The following is a 19,784-nucleotide window of genomic DNA, read 5'->3' as shown; positions in this document are numbered from 1 at the left end:
GGGGATAGAAAACTCAGGGTTTTTAGGTGGTCTGTAGGGATTAATCCTAATAGGTTTGATGAGCAGCAGGGATATTTGCAAATCTAGAGATTGTCCTCCTGATCCTGGAGGAGGAAAGGAGGATGTCAGAGAGTAATGGATCAGATCTTGGGCAGAGGAGATGGACGTGCCTGGCTCAAGTCCCAGCTTTGATCCTAGCGGTGTGATTCTAGGCAAGTCTCAAACCTTCTCCGTGAAATTAGGAGCTAGCCTGTACTCTGTGGGATTCCTTCTAGCTCTATCATTCTCACCCAAAGGTTTCCTCAACATCTGTGCTGGTACACAAGGATCAGAACAACTCTGAAACAGGATGTTGGTGAGGTATATTTATTAATTTGCAATAGTGTATGGTAAAGGAAATAAAGAACAAAAGAAACATGCAGATTTGCATAAATGGGAAAACCTTTGCAAATCATTCAACACACATCTACTGAGCATCCCCTCTGAATAAAGCATAAAATGTTTTCTATTTGTTTTAAATGATCCTGAGAAACTCTTTAAAAGTTTATTTCCTAGGATTTATAGCAGTTAACATTCAGTTCCACCAATAAAATTCCTCAATGGATTCCACAGGACAGATGGGTCTCCATTAGCTACTAACCTTCCAGGTGGTGCTGACAAAGCACATATGTGAATACTCCTCTCAGTGGGAAATAGAGATGTAACTTCTATACTTGCCTCAACCTGCTACTAAGACTTTCTTCACAGTCCTGGATTTTCAAAGATCTAAAGTTAACTCTTCTCTTAGAGAATATATGCAAACAAGTAAACTTAAAACTTCAATGTAATGCTCTCAACCCATAGCTCTGGTTCTTGTCTTTGTATTCGATGCCCCCTGAGCAGACTGCCAGCCTCGGTGTGCTCCTGCTTGAGAGCTGTCTGTCGGGGGAGGAGAATGCCCAGCTCCAACAGTTACATCTTCAAAAAGGCCACCTGGAGAAGGAAGGAAAACCCACAATGCTTTACTTCTATAACATGACAAAAGAACTACATGCACATCAAATCAGAATCAGGTAAGTCTGGTCAATAAGAACACATGCCAATTTAAACAGAAAAATGACTCCTAGTGCAGCCTGACATTGCATTTTACAGCGGGAACCAATTAGCCTTTTTTATTTTTTAATGAACCATATAGTAATTAAGATGATTCACATACATTTTACAGAAAAATAGAGTTTTAATTGAAACTAAAGTTCTATTGCCGTGAAGTAATCCAGTCCTTATTCCACTGGTTCGCAACTATTGTTTTGGACCTTCCATATTTAGAATTCTGAGTCTCATTCCTATGTGATTCCAGGTCCTCATCACGATAGGTAATTATACCAGTCTCTCCTAGGTCATGGTGGTACTTTCACTTATATTGTGTTGGTCAGCAGCAATTCATCTTAAAACCTAGAGTTAAAAAAAAATTAATTCATACAGTCTTAGGTTCAAAATATTTTCAGACTACGTAATGAGGCCCAAATAAAATGCATCTAATTTACCAATAGTTTTGGAAACAGACACAAACATAACAAAGTCAATCATAAATGTTTAGAAAGGTTTAGTTGAGGGGTGACAATAAATTGGGAACTGTGCCAATATGTGGGAGAGAGTCAAGGATAGAGCAGAGATAGATTGTGAAGTATGGCAGGCTTGGGAAGCTTGTATGAGGCCTTTACTGGGGAGAAAGTGTGAGCAACAGAAGAAAAAACACTACTCTTAAAGAAGTACAGGACCTCTGTCAAAAGCAGAAGGAAAGTTTGTCCTTAAGTCCCGAATGCAATAAAAAGAGGTATATATTTAACTATCACTGTTAAAAGGAAAGGGAAAGGAAGGGTCACACAGGGCAGAAAGCATCTGCTTTATGCTGAGTAATTTGGGATGTTACCCTTCATACAGTGCTAGTGAGAAAGGCACCTGCTGAGTTTCCGTATCAACTTCCTGCTGAGTTTCTCTATCAATAGAACACCAAATTGGAAAGAGTAGCAAAGAGGAAAGGTTAATTCCTAAACAAAATGTAAACACGTACAACTAATGCAAACCTCAAGAGCTTACTGTGAAGCTCAAATGAAATCATTGTTAGTTCAAGCTGCACCATTCTGTAACACCCCCCACCACTTCACAGACCCTGGTCAAAGTAAAACATTCCATGAGGGTTCGGACCATGACAAACATCCTGCCTGACCACTTGACTTTCTTATCATACCCTGGTGGGCAAAGACCCAACAGAAGGAACATCCCTATCATATCTTGATGGACAAAGGTCCAAGGAACATCCTATGACATCCCATTGGAAAAAGGGCCAAACCACCTGATCACAGGAACATCTTATCAATATGCCGCTGGGCAGCAAGCCATACTGCCCAAACCCCTCCCTCCCTCCCACACCTGTAAGTACTCCAGCCTGTAAGCAGTGGTGGGCTCTGGCATTAAGCTGGTCCCCCACCTCTGCAGTTCTCATGCTGGACATAAAAACCGCATTGCTGTAGAGCCGCTAACTCTCTCTGTCTTTAACCCTCACCTTCCCTTCAAAACCTAACAGTAATTATTAGGAACATCCATGTGTTCCCCCTATCTCTCAGCTGACAGGAGATATTAAGAGACTGAATACACCAGATGAGAAGAGAAGCCAGTAGAGCCTGTTACAGTAGACAGGGGAAGGAAGACCAGAGGCTATGGAGTCTGACTTCGGGCTCACTGTGGGCAGTGTCCCTGGCAGGTGACATTCAGCTTCTACATAGACAGTTTACAGGGACAGGAAGCTCACAACTGTACAGAGAAGACAATGCTGCTGCTTATATTCACACAGGAAGACAATGGAAGAAAATCAGTTATCTCTTTCTTTAACTCTGAAAATTGTTATGTCATGGAGCATTCCAACCAGAAACTACTTAGCGTAAGTATAACACTGATAAATTACATTACAAAAATGGTTAAGAGGCCGGGCACAGTGGCTCATACCTTTAATCCCAGCACTTTGGGAGGCCAAAGCAGGCAGATGGCTTGAGGTCAGGAGTTTGAGAATAGTCTGCCAATATGGTGAAACCCTGTCTCTATTAAATACAAAAATTAGCCAGGCGTGGTGGCAGGTATCTGTAATCCCTGCTATTTGGGAGGCTGAGGCATGAGAATCACTTGAACCCATGTGGCAGAGGTTGCAGTGGGCCGAGACTGCACCACTGCAATCCAGCCTGGCTGACAGAAGGAGTCCATCTCAAAAATAAATAAATTAATAAAATAAAAAAATAAAATGGTTAAGAATTTTAGCTATACAGAACAGTGATTCTCAACTTGAGGTGATTTTGTGTACTGAGGGGCATATGGCAGTATCTGGAGACATTTTCAATGATCAATAATTACTGGAAGGGAGTGCTACTGGCATCCAGTGGACAGAGGCCAGGGGTGTTCACCTACAATGTAGAGAGCCCCTATGACAAAGAATTAGCAGCTAGCCCCTTTCAGCGTTTCCTCATCCACAAAATGGGAATTCTAACAGGATGTACATGAAATTTGTAAAACATTTTATTAAGCCTATTTTGACTTTTTTTAGCCACAGCACAGTCCTGTGATTTGGTAAAGCAGACATTTGAAACTTTGTTTTACATATGAAGAAACAGAAGCTCAGAAAATGTAAGAAACTTGCTCAGGTAGCAAAGCTGTTAAGTGACAATGGTGGGCTTAGAAAGAAATTGATTTCTAATCCATGCTTTTCCCACTATTACTTTACAGATGAATGACAGAAAACTATAGAGGCTTAGAGACTTCCAATCTTTGGTATTGCCTCAAATATCAAAAGATTTCTTTTGCATGCCTGTGAATATGAACTCAGGATGAGGAACAACCACAAAAGAGGCTGAGCTGATTAAATTAAATGATGCAAAATGGAGCCTCCCACTGAAAAAGAAAAAAGTTTAAAATTTGGCTTAATGCCTTTTTTTCCATCTAGTTTTTATAGTTTCATTTGCCAAGTACATTATGTATTTTTAAAGACAACATGAAACTGCAATCATCCTTGGGAACAGGTACTATACAATGCATTTTATTCCTTATATTTTAAACACTGTGAGTTAACATATTTCAAATGCTGGTTTTGTGTTCTCTACCATTTATCCATGACAGGAAAAACTGCTTCCCCTAACTGCCATTTATTTTAAGAGAGGATAATTTCATTTTGTTCCACTAAACTGAAAAAGATGTCTATATTTCATCTTTTTAGTTTTATTCCCCAAAGTAAAATTTTTAAAGCTTCTCATTGCATGTGACTATAGCTGCAGCTTTAAGCTCTGCTGGTTGTTACATTTCTGGAATATAGTTACAAAGCATAAATAATTATTTTAAAAAACAAAAGATGAACCTTTTCCTGTTGGTTGTAAGATTTGACTTAGTTTTGTGCACCTCAATAGTGACACTTGGGAATGCAGAGAGGGAGAGGACGTTAAGAGGGCTAAAAATTATGTCTCTGCTTAGAGTCATCATCGAAAAACAATCTTTTTAAACCACAATAAACATGGCCAGGTTGATGTATTATTGACCAAATGTAAGCCTGGGAAGCATTATTACATCTGTGTGACACATTAAACACTTTTTAATGTGATTTTTACCCTAGATTAACAAATTTATATTACTTCTCAACATTTATTTAAAATTTCAGTCACTACAAAGATATATCATCAAGTCTGGCTACATAGAAAGGCTTTAGAAAGGACTCTTCATGCTAAGTACACAGGCACAAATGCTCCTTTTAAAAAGGACATTATTGACTTAAAATCTAGTTTCTTGGCCAGGTGCGGTGACTCACGCCTGTAATCTCAGCACTTTGGGAGGCTGAAGTGGGTGGATTACCTGAGGTGAGGAGTTCAAGACCAGCCTGGCCAATAAGGCAAAACCCCATCTCTTCTGAAAACACAAAAATTAGCCAGGTACAGTGGTGGTTGCCTGTAATCCCAGCTACTCGGGAGGCTGAGGCAGAAGAATCGCTCGAACCGAGGAGGCAGAGGTTGCAGTGAGCTGAGATCCTACCACTGCACTCTAGCATGGGTGACAGAGTGATATCCTGTCTCAAAAATAAATAATTAATTACTTGAATAAAATAAAATATAGTTTCCAATATCCAAATTTCCTTTATAAAATATACAATATACATGCAAAAACAAAAATAAAATAAAAACCCCCAACTTTTTCTAGTATCTATCAAATATACTTGCTGTCTTGAAATAACACTGGGATTAAGTAGTTTTTACTAACTCACTAATTTGGCATTAATCACACCCATGATGAGGATACCCTGGACTCAACTTTCTGTGTTGAATAAATACTGTAAGATATTCCTCTCTCTAGGTTGGGAGGCTAGCTTCATTCATTCAATTGTTAATTATCATCTATATGACACTGATTGTTCTAGCCACAGACCACACTGAGAAGGGATTCCCGCCTGCTGCTAAAATGAGAATGGGAGAGGCAGTCAGATAATTAGGTGATTCCAATAAGGTAAATTTAAGATGGACATTAACATCTGTTGGGAGAAACAAAACTATTTTTGCATTATGAAAGCAAGAGAGCCTTCTGAGGCACCACCCTGGGGGAGGCAAAGAGCCATAAATGCCGGTGTGGCACAGGGTTTGGCACACACGTGTTCACCCTGGGATGCTGGCCTGCTAAATGAATGACTGGCGAACAGGAAAGACCAAACAAAACACCAAAAATGTGAGAAACAGTCCAATGAGGAAGAAGATCCTGTCCCTCCAAATTGGCAACAATTATGTGTGTAAGGGACAGAAACAACAGACTAAGGGAACACCAGTGCAGCCTTCCAAACCTGGACTTTCTGCACACATTCTGTAAAGACTTTTAAAAAGTAGAGAGAGAAAAAAAGATGGATGTCTGTAAATTAAACTTTCACTCTGCATTTGCTTTAAGCCCTGATGTACTATGAAAATTTACATATAACTAAATAGCTTGTTGATTTCAAAAGTTAAGCTGAGCTTTTGTTATGTCCCTAGCAGACATCTAGGTAAAAGGCCAGCAGTCCACTTATAGGATTAGATGTACTATAAGCAATGTGTGCGTGGCAGGGGACTACTGGTGCCTTTTCATCTCAAGATGGGGCTGAAATCAAGGACCACTGTAACAGTTACTGCATCTTGATCCTATTCTTCGACAAAGCAAGTAAGTCCTAGACATGAACTTCTCACTTCCTTTAACTGGACTACTGACAATACTGTTGGCATTGGATGGTGCTATTGTAACACTGTAGTGAACAAGCAGTTCTGATGCTCCCAGTCATATAAAGCAAATCCAGTAACTATACTAATGCTAGCAAACCCATGGGGCCAACATTTATATAGCAGTAGTCTTCTGATTTTACACAAAAACAGACTGCCTCTGAAGCACAAAACATTTGTAAGGAAATAATTCTATGATACCAATATAAGCGGGTGTTAAAACACAAGATATAAAATGGTGCTACCTCAATACATGCACACACACTCAAAAATCAAAAAGTCCCTGTAATTTCTCCTTCCTATGGAATATCTGCAGGAAGGAACCTGAAGAAGGGAATAGTGGCACTGCTGCAGCTTTGGCCTAAAGCGGTGTTTTGAAAATCACCACTGTGCTGCGATGTGCCTCTGATCAAACACATTTATTCAGAAACAGAGTTCCTAGAGCTCTGAAATAAAGTACTTTTCTATCGTATCAATCAGTTGAAACATTTACAATTGCTTAAGGAGAGGTACCTTTAGCAGCAAAACCATTCTAATATATCATATTTAAAATAAACCACCCCCCTTACCTTAAAGTTAAGAAGCACGGCTGTTGAAGAAATGATATACTTACAATATCCGTACAATTAGAAATCCCAGGAAGGGACATGAACCCCTATATTATGGAACAAAATAGATTTCTACAGCAAGTGAATGGGTTCTGTCATTTAAATAGATTTATTTCACTGGCAATGTTTAAATTTAGCTGTAAATATTAATTCTTCGAAGAGACATGCAACCAAGAAGAAAACCTGCTTCATGGAGATAAAACACTTTCTGATCCACTGTGAAGGAAAGTAGAGGAAACAGCTCGTAAGGTTGTGGCTGTGGATCCCAGTAGTTGTCAGTGGAAAAGTGTCATGGAAACACTATGCAGGCAGTAAGGAGATGCTGCAGTGAGTGGCCCTGAGGCCAGGGCTACTTGTTCATGAGTGAAGAATTCTGTCCAGTAGGAAGAATGGCAAAAGGTGACCTAATACACTTTTTAAGAGAAAGGGCTAAGGAGGGTCATACCTGCCTTTGAAAACCATCCTGGACACTTTTATTTTATACTGGAAATAAAAAGGTTTACGTCTGTTGCTTAGTATTCAACAAGTTCTTTATTGCAATTATTGAAACTTAGAGAAGTCTAGATTTATATTGCCTACTATAATTCCTGTTTAAATACATGATTTATGATTATATGAATTATAGAAAAACTGAGAAAACACAGAAGGTACACACAAAAAGAAAATTTTTGTGGCTACATTATTTAGGGATAACTACTATTAACATTTTGGACATATATTGTTAGATTTTTTTTTCTATGTTTTCTGGACTTTTCCATATAGGTGTTTTGTGAAATATAACTTTTAAAACTAAATGTAATATGTATTGTGGTAATTTTCATCTAATACTCTTCTAGGATATTTTTAATTGCTGCATTATATTTTACTATGCATCTGCATCACTTAAAAAACAACAACAAAAAAGAGTAAGTGAATAACTTATTTCACTAGAAAGCAAATCTCAGTAGTTTGGTAGGGGAGCAGGGCTCGGGAGAGGGTAGTATTCACTGACAGTCCCAGGAAGCACTTTAAAATAGTCCAGCCAAGTGGTTCTCAAGGGTTGTTTCTGGACCAGCATTGCTGGCCTCACTTGAGAACATGGCAAATTATTGTGCCCCACTCCAGACTTACTGAATCTAAGGGTGGGGACCAGCAAGGGGTATTTTAATAGGTTGTCCAGGTGATTCTAATGCTTGCTAGGTTTGAGAGCTATTGATCTAGTCCAACCATTTTATACAGCTGAGCAAACCGTTCTGGAGAAGGAAACTGGCTTAAAGTGACATAGCTAATTAAGCAACGACTCAAACAGAGGTCTTCTAACTCCTACTCCAGTGTCTTCATTTCTAGACCAGTGCAAACTCAAAGGTGCTGATTTGGGTGTCCAAAAATCCTTTCAAAAAATATCTCTTTCCTCCAGAAGACAATAAAATTGTCAAACAAGGGAGAAACAAATTATATCCAAACTCCTTTATTAATATTTCCCAATATTAATAAATCAGGAAATATTAATAAAGGAGCTTGGATATAATCTGTTATTGCTGTTGACAAAAGGAAAGCCGAGCCCTTTTTTGTTCATTATGTAGAGACTGAAAGGGCCAATATCTCAAAATCAAATTGACTTATCATACAAAGTTAGGCTGTTAAAAGTTAAGTGAATGAATTTTCTGGGGGAGGGTGGCAGTTAGTGGGGACAACTTCTGATATGCCCTGATATGGCATATAACTAGACTATAGCATATTACATATGACTACATTCCTTTCTAAATCTGGTCACTCCACATGGGTTTCTAGCAAATTTATTTGGTTAGCTCAAGTAAAGAAAATGGTCAAGATTTGGCTTCAAAATAAGCTACAGTACCACCACCAAAAGCTGGCAAAGAAACTGAGTCTTCCATACATTGCTGAGGAGGGGAATATAAGAGTAGAGCCATTCGAGAAAACAGTTTGGCAGTTTATTTTAAAAACTAAACATGTAATGACTACATGACCTAAAAATATCAGATTAGGAATTTGTCTCAGAGAAATAGAAGCTTATGGTCACATAATAATCTGTACACGAATGTTTAAGTAGGCATTATTTTGATAGCCAAAACCTGGAATCAGGCCAGGTGCATGGTTAAATTGTACATCCACACCACAAACACTCCTCAGCAATAAAAAGCAACCCACTATCAATACACATGACTTGGAAGAATCTTTAGGGAATTATGCTGAGTGAAAAAAGCCAGTCTCTAAAGGTTACATATTGTATCATTCAATTTACATAACATTTTTGAAATGACAACATTTTATAAGTCAAGGACAGAGCAATGATTGCAGGGGTTAAGGATGGTGGAGAGGAGAGAGGGTGTGATTATAAAAGGGCAACAGGAGGGATTCCTGTGTTGATGGAACTGTTCAGTGCCTTGACTATGTTGGCCGATACACAAGCATACACAGGTGATAAAACTGTATAGAACTCAGTGCACCTATCAACACTGTTTACATTTTTCATTAGTTTGTATAAGCTCTTTAGTAAATGTTAATATGTTTTTGTGCAGTGAAGAAATTAAGTGCCAAGCATGGTACCATCTCACTAAATCCTTAAAAAATCCACTTGAATTGAATATTTCACTTAATTCTCTCTAAATTATAAGTGAAGACTCAAAGGTTAGAGAAGTTAAGTAAGTTTTGCTCATGGCTGTAAAGCTAGTAACAAGACTAGGGGTACGAGCTGATCTTTATCTCAGCCTCACATTCATTTCATCATAAAAGCTCCCTTCCATTTAATTATGGTGAGAGATAACTGCTATGGTAACTTTAATTGAAGAAGGAATCCATAATGCAATTTTAAGCCAGGTTTGGTAGCAGTCGAAATGATGCAGGCATTCTTTTCTTTTATTTTTTTTTCTTTTTAGAGATGGGGGTCTCGGTTTGTAGCCCAGGCTGGTCTCAAACTCCTGGCTTCAAGTGATCCTCCTGCCTCGACCTCTCAAAGTGCTGGGATTACAGGTGAGTCACCATGCACAGCCAGCATCCTATTTTTTGAGAAGAAAGTAGATTCCCTCTTTTGGATTAGTGGTAAGGAGGAGAAAGAAGAGATAGAATGGCAAAGTAAAATCCTACTTATAAGGGGAAAATAATTCTTTGATTAGAAGAGGAAACTTCCGGCAGAGGAAGAAAGTCAACAGGATAGATAACAAATTGGCCTGAAATCTTGGGCAGGAATTTTAAAGCTGGATATGTCATAGTAGTATAGTTCAATCAATTCAGTAAAAGTGGTTATGACTTGGAATAATCAAATAACAGGTAAGGACTGGCAAGAAAGGGATCAAATTGTAACCAGATGCTCATTTTCTTTAGCCATTTACCACTCAGACATTCCTTTGAAAATATACTTAAGACATGCAAATTTTAAAAAGAAAAACATGCTAATATAGCCATTTAAAAATAAATACAATTTATTTCCTAAGTCTTTTAAGTGGACTTGCTGGAAATAAAGAGGGATCACAAAACAGTAATTAGCCTGTTTATTTTAAAGGAGGGGTTAATAATGGCTTATGAGGAGTTTACAAACAGTCATATCAACAGAGGGGAACAAGCTGAAGAGGATGCTATGTGAGGTTTTAACAGAAGTCTTGGCTTTTTTACTTTTAGGCACATGGAAAGCAAAGGGGCTTCTTTTATAGATGAGAACAGTTCACTGAGCTTTTCCAGGTCAAGAACAGTGTAGGGTATGGGACTAGAAAAAAGCTCTCAGTGTTCAAAGTGGTAGATTCTCCATGAGAAGCTGGAAGTCTCAGGTGGCTACTAGGAAGGTGCAGAAAGGTGAATTCTAATTGATATGAAAAGACTGGAGAATTGGAGATAAAGTACAGTAAGTCCTCACTTAATGTTGTTGATACGTTTTTGTAAACTGACTTTAAGCAAAACAAAGCATTAATGAAGCAATTTTTTTCATCAATGTTACAATGAAATGACGTTGAAGGAAACAATATTATTCAATGACCCGCCATATGTCATTTTACTTAAGTCACAGTTTCCAAGAACCTATCAATAATGTTAAACTAAGATTACTGGACATTACACAGAGAGAAGTAAAAACGGATTAGTGTAAGAAGGCAGCAGTTTGTACACTGCTAGACATGGTGGGAGAGCAGAAAAATATAGGCTCTTGGGAGAGCTGAGATTGAATACCTCCCTGACATTTACTAGCTGAGTGACTTCTTGGAGGCTTAGCTCCCTGCAGTTCTGCCCACCAGTGGTTGTGGGGATTAGTAATAAAGGACATAAATAGCCGGGCAGGCCATGGCACAGATGAGGCCTTTGATAAATGGAAGAGCTTAATATTATTACACCAAACCTTAATGTCTCTTTTAAATATTGCTGCAGGTGCATCTCTTTCTCTGTCTGATGCTAATGAACAAATTCATGTTTGTTTATTTTTAAAGGAGAAACATAAATGGCTAACTGTGTATATAAAATATCCAAGGCTTAAATAAGGCTTTTTTCCCCCTATGTTATCCCAAGTAACAAAACATCTACCAGTGACAGTCACTGAAATTGCAGATATTGCATCTGAAGAAAAAACAAAACCTATAGCATTTTCAAATATAAGAATGTAGGTGACTTAGTTTAAAATATCACCCACTATATGAAAAATAACTTGAAGCCCAGAGGCCACTGACTGGATTGTGTAGGGGGTGTCTAAAGGTGTATAATGGGCAGCACTCCTAGGGATTCAAAACAGCACATCCTGGATTGCTGACATAATCCACTCCTGAGAAATTCAACTCTGAATCCGGGATTAATGATTAAGCCATGGATCTTTAATACATGAAATTATTTGGCCAAATAGGCATTTACTAATACAGGCACATCTCATTTATTCTGCTTTACTTTTTTGCAGTTATTGCATTTTTTACAAATTGAAGGTTTGCAGTAACCCTGCATTAAGCAAGTCTATTGGCCTCATTTTTCCAACAACATGTGCTCATTTCATTTTCTGCATCACATTTTGGTAATTCTCTCAATATTTCAAACTTTCCCATTAATATTATACTCGTTATGGTGATCTGCAATCAGCGATCACCGATGCTACTATTGTAATTGTTTTGGGGCACCACAAATCATGCCCATATACAGCCACAAACTTAATCGATAAATGTTGTGTATTCCAACTGTACCAATGACCAGCCATTCCCCTATCTTTCTCCCTCTCCTATGGCCTCCCTATTCTGTCACACAAAACAATACTGAAACTAGGCCAATTAATAACCCTTCAGTGGCCTCTAAATGTTTAAGTGAAAGGAAGAGCCACACATTTTTCACTTAAGTGAAAAGCTAGAAATTATTAAGCTTAATGAGGAAAGCCAAAATAAGCATGTTAAAATTTGCATGTTGAAAGCCAAAATAAGCAAAAGCTAGGCCTCTTGCACCAAACAGCCAAGTTGTGAAGGAAAAGGAAAAGCTCTTGAAGGGAACTGAAAGTGTCACTCCAGTGAGCACACAAGTGACAGGAAAGCAAAAGTGCCTTAATGCTGATATGAAGAAAATTTGGATGGTATGGATAGAAGATCAAACCAGTCACAGCATTCCCTTAATTCAAAGCCTAATCCAGAATTAGGACCCTAACTCTCTTCAATTTCATAAATGCTAAAAGAGGTGAGAATGCTGCAGAAGAAAAGACTGAAGCCAGCAGAAGTTGGTTCATGAAGTTAAAGGAAAGAAGCCATCTCTAAAACATAAAGGTGAACGCACAGGTGCTGATGGAGAAGCTGCAGTAAGTTACTCAGACGATCTAATTAAGATCACGGATGAAGATGACTATGCTAAGCAACATATTTTCTTTCAACATGGACAAAACAACCTTCTACTGGAAGAAGATCCTACCAAGGACCTTAATAGCCAGAGAGAGGTCTGCGCCTGGCTTCAAGGCTTCAAAGGACAGGCTTCTCATGTCAGGGCCTAATGCACCTGCTGACTTTAAGTTGAAGCCAATTCTCATTTATCATTGGGAAAATGAGACCTACTGCTCAGAAAAAAAGATACCTTGGAAATATTACTGCTCATTGACAAGGCACTTGGTAACCCAAGATGTCTTATGGAGATGTACAGGAGATTAACATTTTCATACCTGCTAACAGAACATCCAATCTACAGGGTATGGATTAAGAAGTAATTTCAATTTCTAGTCTTAGTATTTAAGAAATACATTTTGTAAGGCTATAGCTGCCATTGAAAGTGATTCCTCTGATGGATCCAGGGAAAGTAAATTGAAAACCTGATGGGAAGGATTCACTATTCTAGATGCTATGAAGAACATCTGTGATTCATGGAAGGAGGTCAAATGATCAACATTAACTGTGGGCTACCCATGGACTGTGAGCACTTTAAGACTTCAGTGGAGGAAGTCACTGCAGATGTGGTGGAAATAGGAACAAAATTAGAACTGGAAGTGGAGCCTGAAGATATGACTGAATTGCCAAAATCTCATGATAAAAAACTTGAATGAATGAGAAGTTGCTTCTTATGGGTGAGCAAAGAAGGCGGTTTCTTGAGATGAAATCTACTCATAGTGAAGATACTGTGAACAATGTTGAAATGACAACAAAGGACTTAGAATATTACATAAACTTAGCTGATAAATCAGTGGTGAGGTTTGAGAGGGCTGAATCTAATTTTGGAAGAAGTTCTACTGTGGGTAAAATGCTATCAAACAACATCACATGCTACAGAGAAACTGTTCATGAAAAACAAGACAATTGACGCGGCAAACTTCACTGTTGCCTTATTTTAAGAAATTGTCACAGGCACTCCAACCTTCAACCACCACTCTCTTAGTCAACACATGGAGGCAAGACTCTCCACCAGTGAAAAGATCAGAACTCACTGAAGGCTTAGAAAATCAGTAGCTTTTTTCTTTTCTTTTTTTAGTAGCAATAAAATATTTTAAAATTAGATATGTACATTGTGTTTTTAGGCATTTATAGTACAGTGTAAACATACCTTTTACATGAACTGGGAATCCAAAAACTTCATGTGACTTCCTTTGCTGAGATACTCACTTTATTGTGCTGGTCTGAAACCAAACTCGCAATCCCTGCGGTATGCCCTGTATATTCAGCTTAAATCATAAGATTAACTTAAGAGTCTGGATGATTATTCACTCAGACACCGAATAACCATGGGAATGGATGGACTAAATATGACGTGTAATAACTAAATCATTAGTGTATTTCATTGTGGACTGGACTTTTCTGGTTACTGGGACACTGAATTCTTGGAAATAACCAATGCTTACTCATATTTCGTTGGAAAATATCATGAGCCTTTAAAATTGGCTATCACAAACTGCCGGCTTCTAGTTCACTATGAGACCTACATCTTGCCATCCTTCTATAGAAATGCAAGTTCTATGACTTGTCTTTGTTAATTCACTAATTTGCACACTTCAATGCAAGTCAGAGCTGGCCCAGTGTACAGCTAAAGGGGCAGCCTGGCTTAGGAGGAAGAACATGTGTGTCAGAGACAACATGGTGAGACTGCCCAGTCTTCACACTTTGGTGTCTTCATCTGTAAGACAGGCCTCCCCTCTTCTTCTGGTTGGTCAAGGATTGAGTCAGATACTGCAACTTCTGTGATTGTCCTGCAGGCACTCTCTTTCTCAAACTCAAGTCTGGGAAAGCTTACAACCAAAGGCCTCCACCTGCCTCAAAGGAACCTGAAATTCATGACTGAAGAGCTGCAAATGTAGCACTAAAAATCCAGGGGCTCTCCTGCAGCAAAATGAGAAATAATTTCTCATCAAGTAAGTCTATTGGTCCCAGTTTTCAGGATTGAAGAAGTCATAAAAGGAGACATAGAAACATAAATTTTAATGTGATGGGAGTAAAGACCATAACTTGTTGAAAGTATAAAGCCATGAAAGAAAATATACTACGTTTTGATGGGGAGTAGAGAAAAATTTGAAACGGATATATTGTTTTAGATGTCTTTAACACACCTAAATTGCTAAAAGATTATGAACATAAACAATTATGTCGTTGAGCCTAGTGTGCTCTCAGAAGTATTCCATTTGGTATATTTAAAGATAAGGCCTTATACACGCCTTTGCAAAATGTTCTCCTCTATTTTCTTTCAATTTAGGGGTAAAACATTCCTTTGAAAATATACTTTTATAAGTTTTCCACTGGTTTTCTTTGAGTCTTCATCTTTCTAAGGCATGAGAGATCAATGGAAAAACAGTGGATCCAGATGGGTCCCTCAGTAGGGATCTTTGGACAACCAACCAACATGAGGTAAGCATTCATGCTCTCATTTCTTTTCTCAAGAACCCCGGGTTTATAACACTAGTATGACGCTAATAAACAAATGCAGAGGGAAGAATGTTGGGGGCAGGTTAAATCACTGGATATTAATCTTTTCACAGCAACATACCAACAAACAAGGCCAGCAAGACACAGCTCCTTACTCAAGTGTAGTCATCCCAGCAGTCCTCTCTCCCTGTTCAAACATCTTTCATTTTCCAATAAACCCTTAACACTAATAGTCTGTAGTGTACTAAACTGGTTTTGTTTTTAACTTATGAAAAAATTTCAAACATTAATATATTCTCTAGTAAAGATATAACAAATCTACAAGTATTTATTACCCAGAAACAATGATTACGAGCTCAAGACCATTTGTTTCATCCAAATCCCTGCCACAGACCTCTTCTGAAGCAAATCCCAGTCCTATTACTTCACATACAATTCAGTATGTATCTTTAAAAGAGAAAGCCTACTATAAAAATAAAACCATAATACCATGATCACATTTAAAATATCAATTCCTTAATATAACCAAATATCATGTCAGTGACCACATGTCCCCAACTAGCTCATACAATTTTTTTTAACAGTTGATGTTTGTTCAAGTCAGAATCCAGATGTTGTATAAGTATTACAACTAATAAATCTTGGCTTTTAAATAATAGGTTCTTCTTCCTTCCTTTTTTTCTCCATTTGCAATTTGTGTTTCAAAGAAATCAGGCCTTTTGTTCTGCAGAGTTTTCCAAAGACTAAAATGTGACTGCTTTTATGCTTTTAGTGTCCTTATGAATTCATGGATTTGAAACATATTTGATATGCTTTAATCCACTGCAGTCTTTCTCACTGATACTCAAACCTGCCCATCGTTATCAGTAGGAAACTCTTCAACTTAAAGCCTGAGTCCTTTTGACATGATCCTAGTAGTTTATAATAATTTGATTACTTTTCTCCTCACTTTATGGTAAGACAGAACTCAGTCTTGTCTTGTACATTTCTTATCTCAGACATAGAATCAGCCATTTTCCCAAGAAGCCTGTTTCCTTTTAGTGGAGAATGGTATTTAGCCATCACATCTGGAGATTGCTTTATTGCCTACAAAGCACTTTGAACACTTAACCTCATGTATACACCTAACACAAGCCACTCTCCTTCTGCAGGCCACTGCATTCCCTTTTCAAAGTGCATTGGGAAAACACCCTGCTTCAAGTGTCCTTGTATCCTGTTTAGAAACAAGGTCCTAAGCTATTCAGAGATGAATCTTTCTGTAGAAAATACTACCTTAAAACCATGTTAACAATTAAAAAGTTCATGAGTTCCTCCCTTTTCCACTATAATTAAAAGGAAACAGCTAAGCTCTGTTATCAGAAAATAGGAATGGAAAAAAGGATCTTTCTAGATAGAGGAATTAATTTTTTTTTTTTTTAACTAGGTAAAGACATTCCTGTATGGGTAAAAGAAAAATGGAGGGAGGGGGGAGAAATAACTGCTTCCAGAAAAAGGCTCACCACAAAACTCCCTTGGGCATGGAATTATAAAAGTGACTCACTGCTTTATGTGGGGACAGGTTCCTGCTGTTAATTTGCTTGTCAAAGCTGTGGAAGGATGAGGTTGGCCTGTTGCTGTGTAGGGGCTGTGTGCACTGGAAGGCTATGCCATAGAAAATTAAAGTAGTTCTGTATACCTGTCTGGCTAATTAGGAGGAATATTTCTAACCTCTAAGGAAAATACTCCCTAAACTCATAGGATGTTTGGAAATGGAAACAAACAAACAAAATCCAGAAGGCATGTTTCATAGTAGTTTTTATAATTTAGATCAAATTTATTCACATGCCCAAAGGTTTCTCAGTCCCCGAGTTTCCTGTAAAAACTCAAAACAATTAGGGGTACTGGTGGAGGATGTAGGAGGGGAACAGGACTCCTACAATCAATGATAAAAAGCCTTAAACAGATCCTTCACAAGAGAAGATAAACCACCTGAAAAGGTGCTCATATCATTGATCCTTAGGGAAATGCAAGTGAAAATCATAATTAGATATCCGGTATAGCTAAATAAAAGATTGGCATCACAAAATGATGTCACCGATGAAGCATGGAATGGCTGGAGCTCTCAGACATGGATTCTGGGAGTGTAAAATGGCATATGCACTTTGTAAAAGTGTTTAGCAATTTATTAAAAGTTAAATATCCATCTACCCTACAACCCAGTAATTCCATTCCTAGATTTGTACCTGAGATGAAAACAGGTCCACAAAAAGATTTTACCAGAATATTTACAGCAGCCTTATTCAAAACAGCCCCCAACAGGAAACAATGTATGTGCCCATTAACAAGAGAACTGATTAACGAATCGTGGCATATTTATTCAGTGAAATACTACTCTGCAACAAAAAGGAATGAATTACTAATAAATGTAATAATATGGATAAATTGCAAAACCATTATGTTACGTGGCAGGTCCAGACAACAAAGAGTACATACCATATGATTCAATTTATACAAAGTCCAAATATAGGCAAAATGAATCTAAGATGATAGAAAATAGAGTAGTTTTCAAAGAGGGAGTATTAACTGTAAAAGACCTCAAGGGAACTTTATGTGATATGGATATAATCTAAATCTTCTTTTTGGATAATGGTTACATGGGTGTGTATCAGTGGTTCTCAACCAGGGGACACTTGGCAATGTCTGGAGACATTTTTGATTGTCATAACTAGGGGAATGCTACTGGCATCTGTAGGTAGAGGCCTGGGATGAACAGGACAGCTCTCTACCAAAAGAAAAAAGCCAAAAATACCCATCTTAAAATGTCAATAGTTGGGTCCAATGTACACTATTTGGGTGACACTAGTGCCCGGACTTCACTGCTATACAATTCATCCTTGTAACCAAAAATCACTTGTACATAAAGAAACTCAGTAACACCTTTTCTAATTCCTGAAGATTGCAGGGGCATGGGGGTGGGTGGGGGAATTTCATATTTCAATCCTATGAGTTCCACTGTGCTTAATATATGTTTATTAAAATAAAAAATATTAGGAGAAAGATGGATGGGGTATAGGACTTCGTCTCAACAACTCTCCTTTCAAATACACTCTTTCTTTCTTCCCTTTTTCCACTTGCATAACTTACTCATGTTCTATGCTACTCCAAACTTCCTGAAGGCCTCAGGGAGATGTTTACACAGCCAGTGCACAGAGACAGACTTGGAGTCATAAAGCAGTATGGGAGTGGAACAGGGCCTGGCTCAGGCTGCAGGTGAGTCAGCCCAGGTTTCCCAGTAAGCCTCAGCATTTCACTCGCCCCACTCTGGAGTGCCACACTCTTCCTGGGCCCATGGCTCTGTGCTCAATTCATGCAGTCTGAAGTAGTCATAGGGAGTGTGGCAAGTGTGAAACTGGGTGAGGACTTCTGAAGTGGTGATCCCCTGTCCCACAGGTCACAGTAACAAGCTGGCAACTTACTTCTGTGGTTCTCTCTGAATCTAAGAGAACACTCCTGGTACAAAGTTAAAAGTTGTTCTTATGTGGAAAGAAAAATGAATCTGAAAATGCAATGCCATGAACCAGTTTAGGGTACAGGTACTATTAACTCTGATGTTTGCAGAAAACAAGCAGCTTATGATTCAGGTTACTAACGTTGAATTGCATAAACGTTTTCTTCCTTGAGGGAATCTGAACTGTGTAACATTAGCCTTTCTGCCAGTGATTTTCAGGCCTTCCCTAATACTTACAATGGTACCCAGAATATATTCTCTGTCAAGCCTGGAGGCAGCCCTGAGTCAGCTTTTCCCATTACCTGTACAGCTAAGCCATTCAACAGAGATATTATTCAGAAATGCCTCCAGAGAAGATGCTGCAGAGCTCCTTCAATTTTCTGGCCTTCGCCGCAGCTAAGAACTTTTTCGTTAAGTTTAAATTAGCTGACTTTTAACATAAGCATTCACATCTGCTTTCTTTCCCTTTATGCAGGGGTAGCTGCTTCAAATTTTGGGTGGGGCAAATTAGAACTCCCGGGTTAGAAAAACTGCTCACAAAAACTTCCTCACTTACTCACTCTTAGAAGCTTCAAGTTTTGTACTTGTCTCTCACCTTCATGTTGATTCTCTGGGATTCGAAGTCTATGAGCAATGAAGCCCATTAGCTAAATTCTTTTGGAAACCTGACAACCTCACACTGTGCAGTTGTTCCTGTGGGCACATCTGCTGCTCAGTAGGGGAATGAAATTGGATGCAATCCTTCCCCTACCTCTCAGCTTCACCGTTTAAAATGGCATAGAGTTTCAGAAATGATTGTGGGGGACAAGAAGGGCACCCCTGTACATTGGTCACCACCCTCAACATGTTCAAATCCTCCAGCTTTATGTTCATCACTGATTAAAAACTTGAATTTCTGATTCCTGAAAGCTACTTCTTAGACTGGCATTCAAGAAAAGAGGAAAAGCACTGGTGATTTTAAATTCCCAAACCTTGCATGTGACACAGTCCACACACACAGACACTGAAAAGGGGAACCAAATGCCTCTTCTTGGCTATACTATGTGTTTTAGATTTTCCAGTAAAACCCTTGCTTATCCACTCCTGCCCGCAAAACGACCATTCATGTGGAAGGGCAATGTCTTATCTAAATCTCTGTATATCCCTCTATGAGGTCTTGTACACAGGAGGT

At 38.5% G+C, this 19,784-nt stretch overlaps 1 protein-coding gene across 3 annotated transcripts in view; it reads right to left on the bottom strand.

Annotated features, from left to right (window-relative positions):
* Positions 1 to 355: 355 nt before the first annotated feature.
* The window catches only part of UBE3D (ubiquitin protein ligase E3D), a 193,652-nt gene continuing 174,223 nt past the window's right edge, over positions 356 to 19,784 (bottom strand). For 2 of the 3 annotated variants that reach the window (XM_037733944.1, XM_037733943.1), the window contains exon 11: positions 424 to 972. In XM_037733944.1, coding sequence (XP_037589872.1) covers positions 952 to 972 — 21 coding nt within the window. In that variant the 3' untranslated portion in view covers positions 424 to 951. Of the gene's footprint in view, positions 973 to 19,784 lie in introns of all 3 variants that reach the window. The other variant, XM_017515769.2, reaches the window with a different exon arrangement.

The sequence above is a fragment of the Cebus imitator genome, unplaced genomic scaffold (assembly GCF_001604975.1).
Source record: "Cebus imitator isolate Cc_AM_T3 unplaced genomic scaffold, Cebus_imitator-1.0 Scaffold558, whole genome shotgun sequence".
Lineage (NCBI taxonomy): Eukaryota > Metazoa > Chordata > Mammalia > Primates > Cebidae > Cebus > Cebus imitator.
The sequence above is the reverse complement of the archived record's forward strand: the minus strand, read 5'-3'. Positions and strand labels throughout refer to the sequence as shown.